General features: G+C 43.8%; 1 protein-coding gene across 7 annotated transcripts in view; it reads left to right on the forward strand.

Annotated features, from left to right (window-relative positions):
• RPRD2 (regulation of nuclear pre-mRNA domain containing 2) overlaps positions 1-6,820 on the forward strand; it is an 87,152-nt gene extending 80,332 nt beyond the window's left edge. For 3 of the 7 annotated variants that reach the window (XM_059930153.1, XM_059930163.1, XM_059930173.1), the window contains one exon: positions 62-6,820. In XM_059930153.1, the coding sequence (XP_059786136.1) occupies positions 62-2,832 (2,771 nt within the window). In that variant the 3' untranslated portion in view covers positions 2,833-6,820. The remainder of the gene's footprint in view (positions 1-61) is intronic. The other 4 variants (XM_059930179.1, XM_059930183.1, XM_059930191.1 and 1 more) reach the window with 2 other exon arrangements.
• Positions 6,821-10,520: the final 3,700 nt, after the last annotated feature.

The following is a 10,520-nucleotide window of genomic DNA, read 5'->3' on the forward strand; positions in this document are numbered from 1 at the left end:
ACATTGTTTTCATTGGAAGGTAGGGAGTTCTTTTTAACTCCTCTAATCTTTGTTTCTACAGGCCTGTCATCTTTACTTCAAAGTGTTACTGGGAACCCAGTTCCATCCAGCGAAGCTGCATCCCAGAGCACTTCAGCTTCCCCTGCCAACACCACAGTCTCTAGCATAAAAGGAAGAAATCTGCCCTCCAATACCCAATCCTTTATTCCGAAAAGCTTCAGCTATTCCCCTAATTCATCAACTTCTGAAGTCTCTTCAACATCAGCCAGCAAGGCCTCAATTGGGCAAAGCCCAGGGCTCCCAAGCTCTACTTTCAAGCTACCATCAAACACTCTGGGGTTTACAGGTACCCACAATACTAGCCCTGCTGCCCCACCTACTGAAGTTGCCATGTGCCAATCTTCAGAGATCTCCAAGCCAAAGCTGGAGTCAGAGTCCACCTCCCCAAGCCTGGAAATGAAGATCCACAACTTCTTAAAAGGTAATCCTGGTTTCAGTGGCTTAAACTTAAACATCCCAATCCTGAGCAGTTTGGGATCCAGTGCCCCAGCAGAAAGCCATCCCTCAGACTTCCAGCGTGGCCCTACTAGCACATCAATCGACAACATTGATGGAACCCCTGTGCGGGATGAACGGAGTGGGACGCCCACCCAGGATGAGATGATGGACAAGCCCACATCCAGCAGTGTAGATACCATGTCCCTGCTTTCTAAGATCATTAGCCCTGGTTCCTCAACACCCAGCAGTACAAGATCACCACCCCCTGGGAGAGAGGAAAGCTACCCCCGAGAGCTCTCCAATTCTGTATCTACATATCGACCCTTTGGCCTGGGCAGTGAATCACCCTATAAGCAGCCTTCTGATGGAATGGAGAGACCATCTTCCCTGATGGACTCTTCACAGGAGAAATTCTATCCAGATACTTCTTTCCAGGAAGATGAAGATTACCGAGATTTTGAGTATTCAGGGCCTCCACCCTCTGCCATGATGAACCTAGAGAAGAAACCAGCCAAATCTATCCTGAAATCAAGCAAGCTTTCTGATACCACCGAGTACCAGCCCATCTTATCCAGTTATAGTCACAGGGGCCAAGAATTTGGGGTAAAGTCTGCCTTCCCTCCATCTGTAAGGGCCCTCCTGGACTCTAGTGAGAACTGTGACCGTCTCTCGTCTTCCCCTGGGCTCTTTGGTGCCTTCAGCATAAGAGGGAATGAACCTGGGTCTGACCGGTCACCATCACCGAGTAAGAATGATTCATTTTTCACCCCTGACTCCAACCACAATAGCTTGTCTCAGTCTACCACTGGGCATCTCAGTTTGCCTCAGAAGCAGTACCCAGACTCTCCTCACCCAGTTCCACATCGTTCCCTTTTCTCTCCGCAGAATACCCTTGCTGCTCCCACGGGCCACCCACCCACGTCAGGCGTGGAGAAAGTCCTGGCCTCCACCATTTCCACCACATCGACGATTGAGTTTAAGAATATGCTTAAAAATGCCTCACGAAAGCCCTCAGATGATAAACATTTTGGCCAGGCCCCCAGCAAGGGCACTTCAAGTGATGGTGTCAGTCTCTCAAACCTCTCCCAGCCCAGCTTGACAGCCACTGATCAGCAGCAACAAGAAGAGCACTACCGCATAGAGACCCGAGTCTCCTCCTCCTGCTTAGACTTGCCTGATAGTACGGAAGAAAAGGGGGCCCCTATAGAAACCTTGGGTTATCATAACGCATCCAATAGGAGGATGTCAGGGGAGCCAATACAGACTGTAGAGTCCATCCGAGTTCCTGGGAAGGGAAATAGAGGACATGGGCGTGAGGCTTCAAGGGTGGGTTGGTTTGATCTGAGCACCTCAGGCAGCTCCTTTGACAATGGCCCCTCAAGTGCCTCTGAGTTGGCATCCCTTGGGGGTGGGGGCAGCGGAGGCCTCACTGGCTTTAAAACAGCACCATACAAAGAACGAGCACCCCAATTTCAGGAAAGTGTCGGCAGCTTTCGTTCCAACAGTTTCAACTCAACATTTGAGCATCATCTCCCCCCGTCCCCGTTGGAACATGGGACACCCTTCCAGAGAGAGCCAGTGGGGCCATCATCTGCCCCACCTGCCCCTCCTAAGGATCATGGTGGTATCTTCTCTCGAGATGCACCCACTCATCTACCCTCTGTGGATCTTTCGAACCCCTTCACAAAGGAGGCAGCCCTGGCCCATGCTGCCCCACCTCCTCCTGGAGAGCACAGCGGAGTTCCTTTCCCCACCCCACCCCCTCCTCCACCCCCTGGGGAACATAGCAGCAGTGGCGGGAGTGGCGTCCCTTTTTCTACTCCTCCTCCTCCTCCACCTCCTGTTGACCACTCTGGGGTTGTACCCTTCCCAACCCCACCACTGGCAGAGCACGGAGTGGCAGGGGCTGTGGCAGTATTTCCCAAGGACCATAGTTCCCTCCTTCAAGGGACCCTGGCTGATCATTTTGGGGTGCTCCCAGGGCCCAGGGACCATGGGGGCCCCACCCAACGGGACCTCAACGGCCCTGGCCTTAGCCGTGTACGTGAGAGCCTGAGCCTACCCTCCCTTTCTCTGGAGCACTTGGGCCCAGCCCATGGAGGAGGAGGTGGGGGAGGCAGCAGCAACAGCAGCGGCCCCCCCTTGGGTCCCTCACACAGAGACGCCATCAACCGGAGTGGTATGATCTTGCGGAGTCCCCGGCCAGACTTCCGGCCTAGGGAACCTTTTCTCAGCAGAGACCCTTTTCACAGTTTAAAGAGACCCAGGCCACCTTTCGCTAGGGGCCCTCCGTTCTTTGCACCAAAACGCCCATTCTTCCCTCCCAGGTACTGATGGAAACTAAGGGAAAGGCATTTTGAACAGTCTAGAGAGAATTGGAAGTAGGAGTTTGGTTTATTGTTGTTGTTTTTGTTTGTTTTCCCTCCTTTGATTTATTTTTTCTTTTTTTTATTATGACAGAGGACCTCCCTTCCAAATTAAAAAGTCCCATGTGCATATGCTCACATTTCACTATTCCATCCAGTCCTGCCTCCCACTGCACTTACACCCACCTTCTCCAAGTTGTTTGTATTTTAAGGGGGTGGGGGGCAAAGAAACACAACCAAAGCCACTTCATTTGGCTGGGGGTTTGAGGGGTGGGGAGGAAAACAGCTCTTATCTTACCCCATCTATGGAAGAGTATTATTACATTTGAAATAAAACTTCCATCAGTACAGATAATAATGTGCAATGTTGGGATGTTATTTTGGGCTTGGCATGTCAAAAGTAGTCAGTGGAAGGATTCCTGTCCCCTTCTCTCTCCAGCTCTGTTACTGCTGTAACCAGTGTGGCGCTCCTCCCTGTATGCTCTGTGGCCTGCTGACAGCCAGGAGATGTTGCAGGGGAGAAATGTGGGAGACCTTGGACCTGTCAAGTTGTTTTGTTCTGCTTTGTTTTGTTTTTAAAGGCATGTTGCAGTTGAGTTCTTTACCTCTCTCCTAAAATCTAAAGGTTTTTTTTTCTTCTTTTTTTTCCTCTTCTAAAGTACTATCAGGCAGTAACTTTGAGGAGATACGGACCTCATTTTATCCTAGTAAAAAATTTTCCTCTTTATACTTGGAGTGAAAGAAAGGGGACTGGATATAATTTAAAGGTTAAAATAAGGAGTAGCTACAATATTGAGAGCTAGAGAAAGGAACTGTTAAATGGTGTGTTGTGACCTGCCCATCTGTCATAAACAAGGAAACATTTCTGAGGTAGTTTCACACATCTTGCACCAAACTCTTGCTTCCTGCTTTTCTTTCTTGAGTTTTTCCTCCCTCAGTTTTCATTTCTGCTTTAGCCAGAAAGAAAGTCACTACAGTTGACAATTGATATGAAGGTGTAACTGAAATGTTATCAAATATTATCCCTGTATTTTTTAATAAGAAGTAGACATTTTTACCATGGTGCCTCCCTAACGTAAGTGACATTTGTTGGTAGTTTTCAGCAAAAGTTAACTACAAGGGAAAAGGAAATATTTGTCTTTATCTTTCTTTTCCCCTTGACCTAGTCCTGTATTCACCCCTCTTCTTGGTATTTCAAAGGAGGAAGTTCAGTAGCATCTTTCTTTGTATTATACCTCTTTAGATCTGTCTTAGTGACCAGTGCATATTATTATTTGTATCTTTACAGAGAAACAGGAGGACCTGATAAATTCAAATTTACCCCACTCTACAGATCGCAGCCTGTCACATCTCAAGGCTCAATCCTTAACCTCACCTCCCACTCTCAATAGAAAATAATGTTTCTGCCCTTAGTCATTTTCCACGAGAAAGGAGTGCTTTTCTTGTCCCTGAACTGAAAGACTTCTTATTTGTATTTCTACAACTAGTACTGGGAAAAAGACAATCACTGCATTCTGAGTGTTTATGTCTTTTTATCTAGGGACACTGAAAGGCAAATGTTGCTTTACTACTATTTTTTATTTAGTGTGTTACCCCAAGGTACACACTGGTCATCTCCAGCCAGATGAGTAAAAGAAAAGGAAATTCTAGCAAGTTCTATATTTTCTTCCAAGTTAGTATAGGAGTAACTGTAGGAAGTATGGGGATTGCTTTGGATTCCTCCAGCGAAATATTAAAGATGGGAGAGAGTGGGTAGTGTAGTGACAGAAGATTATTTGTCTCAGAATAAACTTGCTTTTCAGATAAAGAGCGTTTCAGATAAAGAGCAGCTTAAACCAGGTGTGCATCATAGTTGGGGAGTTTTTGTGTAATTTATTCCATATTATTTATTTGGGCTCGCCATGTTTTCTTTGGTTAGGATCCTGCAAGTCATTCATCTTCCTAATGCATTTCTGGTTTTAAGCCAACTGTTCTTTCTTTCTTTGACCTTCTCAAGCCTCTCTGCCCTGTAGCTCTCCCCCCCCAAAAATGCATGATACCATGACCTTGTAAGTGGGGTGGGGTATATAGTGTAGCAAAGCAAAGAAACAGTACAGTTATATTGAGTCCTAAGACATTTGTTTAGAGAAAAGTATAAGAGAGTGTGAGGGTTGGGGGTGGGGGGAGGGAAAGGGAGAGTTCTCTCTGACTCGAAACTGAGATAGGTTTTTTTTTTTCCTTTGCAGGAAAGTGGGATTTTTTTTTAATTCTAGAATAACAGAATGTGAATTCTTTTTGCTGCTCTCGTTTAAGCTAAAAGTAGTGTTTACTTGAAAAAGCTCTCTGACCATTTGATTTTATCAGAAAATGCGGGGTTGTCAGGACAGTGGCTTCCTGAATGTTGGGGCAGGGCTGTTGTCCTCAGAAGCATGATAGCTAATCCATGAAAGAAGGACCTTGTTGTACAGTTTAAAAGATGGACTTTTAAGGGTTGGTTTTTTGGTGGAGTGATTTTTTATTTTTTTTTAAGCCACAAAATCCTCAATGCATTTGTTTCAAGATGGAAGTGAGGATTTGTATGTGACTTGTCAGCTGTTGTTAACTTTAAGGAAATCTGTCTACAGCAGTAAATGAAGACAACAATGTATATATGTGATATAGTGAAACAAAAAAGACAATTCTGGTATTCATAACATGAAACAAAGGGGTTTTATTCTTTCTGTGTCTGTGATTTAAAACTCCGTGCTCTGACTTTTGTATTTCAACCTGAGTTTAAAAAATAAACAAGATTTTTTTAAAGAAAGCATAGCATAGTGTATCTTGGCAAGGACATGATTCATATGCAAGCAGAATATGTGAAGTTGTTACTAACGTCCTTGGTGCTCACTGTAAAATCACAGACAGAGAATCAGTGGGTGGGGGTCATGAATACACTGGTACCACTTAAAACACAGTGATACAGTATCAGAAATTGAGTCCTTAAGTATTTTGTAAGAGTTACTCTTCAGTCAGCTTAGATGAAACCTCTCTCCCTGCTCCCCTCTGCCCTCCCAAAAGTTGAGGATAACTAGAATTTGGTTTGTTTCCAGGGAAGGTAAAATGATAAGAGAATAGGCCTTTTATCCTTTCCTATCCCAGGAATACAATGTTTGTGATATATATGGTACAGCAAACCTATCTAGATAATGTGAATATGCTAAACTTCTAATTGCAAAATATTCACTATCAATCTTGAAGTTACTGGTTCATGCAGAATTAAGCTTCAGCTGTTATTGTTTTGAAGCCGCTGTAAATTACTGCTTTTTCCCCTTTTTTCTTCCCCTCCTCCCCCTCCCCCCTTTTTTCGAATGGGCTGGGGTGCCTGTTAAGATTAAAATTAGATATGTTGGATTGATATTCTCACGTGTTCAGTGTGGAAAACAAAACAAGTACATGCTTTAGAGGCAACAACAATGAAATCCTTTTGAAATGTGTATTAATATCATTTAATAAAATAACTAGTTCTAAAGGTTTGACATTTTTCTTTGAGATCTGGGGCTTTGACCAAGGGTCCCTGGCTTCTCTGGTGAGTGCAAATAGGAGGGAACTTCTCCAGGAGTTGAAACTGCTGCTTTGTGGAACAGGCCTATGGTTGGAAAGACCTAAATTTTCTTCAGCAAAGACCCTACATGACTGTCCAGGGCTGAAGGTGAAACCAGCTACAGAATGCAGGAAGAAAAGCCTGGATATATCTCTGAAGATACAGTTGTATTGGCTTTTGGTCTAAGAGTGCATGGAGGGTAGAGGGGCTGGTGTGTGTGCCTGCACGGTTCTAAGGCAAACACAGATGCCACAGACCACCCGTCTCATCCCTTCCTTGTGACCACTTGCCCTTTCCTCTCTTCCAGCCATTCCTCTTTTTTTTTTTTTTTTTTAATCTCTTTGCCCCCAAAATTATGTTTTTGTTTTCCTGTTTAATAAAGTATGGTTTCCTTTGTTGTGTGGTTGACTTTTCCCCTCTCGCACTGATCTTGTCCAGCTGTCGTCCCCTTTGACTTCTGCACTCAGTGTCACTGAAGGCAGTCTGAGCCTCTTGAGATCTTTATGGCCTTGTGGTTTTCTCTTTGATCCTTTACGAAATTCAATTTTGAAAGGGATGTTGGGTGGGGTGAGATCAAGATGTTCAGGGAATGGTTGGTAATGAAGTGGGCATACTGTATGGATGGTAGCTTGTGTTATGTCTTCAAAAAGTTGTACAGTTGTGAGTGAAGAAGCATTTTTAAAGCAAACATAAAATTGGGGTAGTGGTGATAGGGATCATTCTGGCCAATTCTTTGCCCACATCTACCCTTCTTGCATATTGACAGTCTGTCATACAGAAGCTACACTCAAACCCTCTCTCTTAACCCCATCCATTTTTCATAACCCAGTGAGGCTTAATAAATAGAATGTTGGCTTAAGGGGTGAAGAGAGTTGCTGCATCTAGACCAGGCTGGGTCACTGGCAGGATAGAATGCTCTAAATAGCAGCCTTGAATACGTGAAGCTACAGATGTGTCACCAGACACTTCAGAAATAGCAGCAGCCTAGGAACACACCCAGCAGGTAGGGCGTACCACTATGCTAGCTGCTTCTGGAATCTGGCTCACCCTTACTTCCTGGTCCCCAGTTGGGACCTTGACTTGCCCACCTGATTCCTGTCTCCACCCCAAGGAAGCAACAGCTTTTAGAATTCCTCATCGGCCTTTCTGGGCGTGTTGAAAATACATAACTTCCCCAAAATTGTTCTAGTTAAGCCAATATGGTATAGAAGGAATGAGTTACCCCCTCATGTATGTAGACAGAATAACACAAACACTATCTGAATGAGTTTTAGGGTATTGAGGCGTTTCTCATACTTGTTTATGAGTAACTGTATGGACAAGTCCGGTCAGATGCTGTTCACAATTGCTGAGTAATAACTCATTGAGTCTGCATAGACAAAGCTGCAAGAGGGATACCCATAAGTGAGATGACTCCTAAGTAAACATCCTGTTCTCCCCCCACGTAGAAGTAGAAAGAAGCACGTAATGCTTTAAAGGAAAGGAGCAAGTGCAATGTAAAATTAAATATCAATTTCTGACGAACTGCTGGGGGAGGACAGAAGAAACCTTTAATGCTTAGTTACAAGTTTGAGGGGAAGGGGATAAGAAGACTGAGATCTATCTAGAAACATATTACAGTTACCTTACGGTTCTATTATTTTTTTCCTGTCCTTTCCCTTTGTTATCAGTGTGGCAAGAGTCAAACGTTGAGAACACAGATATGGGTGGAGAGGCTAGTAAGCAGTGCCAACAGAACAAATACAGGCTGCAGTTGTTTGTGTTTGACCGAAAAGGGTGTTGGCTAAACCAGTACACCCTGGATCTGCTGGGGTTCCTAGCAAATTAGATGTTCCAACCACATTACTTCCTTTCCCTTCCCCATTGGATCCCCTTCTTTTTGAGAATTAAGTCCTTTGCCACATAATTTGTGGGAAGGAGATAAGACTTGAAACTTCCTACATTGTTCTTGGAGTATTTCAGTTGGAATGGGTAGAAAGGAGATGGGCAGCATCCAGTTCCTTCTGTTTTCTCCTCCCCTGGCTAGGAATCCTTTGCACCCACATGAGGCAATGCTTAAGGTCCCATTTTCTAGGTAGCCAATCATTGTCAAAGGCAGTAGAGATTAGTGAAGTATTAATTTCAAATCTTGGTTTTTTGGGTAGTGGGCCATAGTTGTATGTAGTCTTCCGTAGATGTAGCTTGGGCCTTCCTTCAGAGTACTTTGCTCTTTGCTTTTGTGTTTTGTTTTGTTTTTTTCACTTCAGCATCAAACTTAAGTTGGCACTGACTCCTGTGTTTGGGAGACTTCATATTTTTCCTTTGGTGTTGACCTGACCAACCAGGGTCATTTAAAAGGCAGGGTGGAGGTAGCTGTTTCCTTGTTTCTCAGACTCAAGAAATGTCTTGGGAAAGGGAAATGTTAGTAGAGATTTTTAGGTGAGCCTAAGGTTTTGTCTTCAAAGTTCAATTTATCCCCATGCTCTGGGTAGGAAGCTTCCCCCTCTTGATTTATTCAGCAAAGTTGGCTGGACTTTCTCTTTGTAGCATCTTTAAAGCAAAGTTAAAGTTTGGCTGCGTCCTAGATCTTCATTACTAAGGAAGAAAAAACTTTTATTTTTAACCTAAACTCCCCACAGTACCTCCTGTAGGCTTAACCACTTGGCTAGTTCTTTGGGCCTCAAAAGCATTTGGTGGCAATGATGTAAACCTTTCTTTATGTATTTTACCTTCTTACGTTTCTCTCTTTTACCTCCAATACCTTTTAAAATTTCTTTGGTGCAGGGAAATTTTGCTTCTAAAAACTAAGATTTGGAGGTAATGTGTTGATCCTGATAACAAGTGGAAAATGTACTTTACCTTCAATGGAGAGAATTCTTACAAATAGTTTAACGTTATAAAAACAATACCTCCTCAACCAAAGCTTTAGCTAACAGGATGTCTATTCTAAAAGTGGAGTAAAGCTGAGAATTTCCCAAAATTGATTAAGGGTCTAGTATACCCTTTACTGAGGATTCCCTTTTCCCTAGACTTCTGTGAAATCTTCTGCCATTATTTCCTAAACTTTTCTTTTTTCTTAACCTTAGTGTGGTAGAGGATATTTGGTAAGATGCCTCTTTGCCTCTTTTCTTGGCTTTTTATTGGACCTTTCTCTCCACCCTATATTAAAGATCTCTTAGGCCCCAAAGGCTCCTAGAAGTGTACCCTGGAGAGAAAAAAAGGAGCTGTGCTACCAAACATGATGCATTATGATTATCCTGGTCCCTGAGAGACAGCATAGCATGGCAGAACACAGGCCTTGGTTTCAGACGGACTGCGGCTTGACTTGTCTGAGAGTCCTTTTCAATGTTTTAAAGGGAGCGTAAGAAGAGCTACTACTTGTCGGGGTTCTAGGAGTTAAATGAGATAGTGAAGCATGGCACTTGGCACATAGTAAAATTCCGAGGCTGAGACATGCTAGTCATAGATCAAAATCACTGTGAAGAACCAGGGCTTAATGCGTTGGCCTTAGCTAGCTTGCTTTTGTCTGCTTGCTTGCTGGCTTGCTTGCCATACGGAGGAATGGAATAACTTGACATTCCTTCCTTCCTCCCTCCACTTCAAAACAGGTTACATAGGTGATGATATAGTAGTTGATTGATTGGCACTTCCTGAGCACTCAGCTCAGTGCATTGCACACAGTAAGCAGTCAGTAAATGTTTGAGGGATGAGTGCCGGGAGCTACCATAACAGTGTAATCTACTTATTCCACCATCCCTCTACTATCCTTACAAGGTAGAATGATTGAAGAAGGTGTGTATCAGTATATCAATACTTTGGAGTTTCGAGTCCGTACAGTGATTGGTGCATTCTTAAATCAATAATTATTTATTGAGCAGCTACCAATTTGTTGCCTGCAATGTAACACTCCCCTGTCCCTTTTGGTGCAGAGCCATGGGGAAAGTTCTGCCTGTTGTCAGACTTTCTGAATGCCATTTAAAAATTCTCCCTACCTTCTCTCAACCACACACACACACACACACACACACACACACACACACACAAGTAATCTTCCTCTTCCACAGTCTTGTTTATTTCTTTTTGTATTTCAGGGTGTCTAACATACCAGAAGATGGAGC

This window comes from Balaenoptera ricei, chromosome 1, assembly GCF_028023285.1.
Source record: "Balaenoptera ricei isolate mBalRic1 chromosome 1, mBalRic1.hap2, whole genome shotgun sequence".
Lineage (NCBI taxonomy): Eukaryota > Metazoa > Chordata > Mammalia > Artiodactyla > Balaenopteridae > Balaenoptera > Balaenoptera ricei.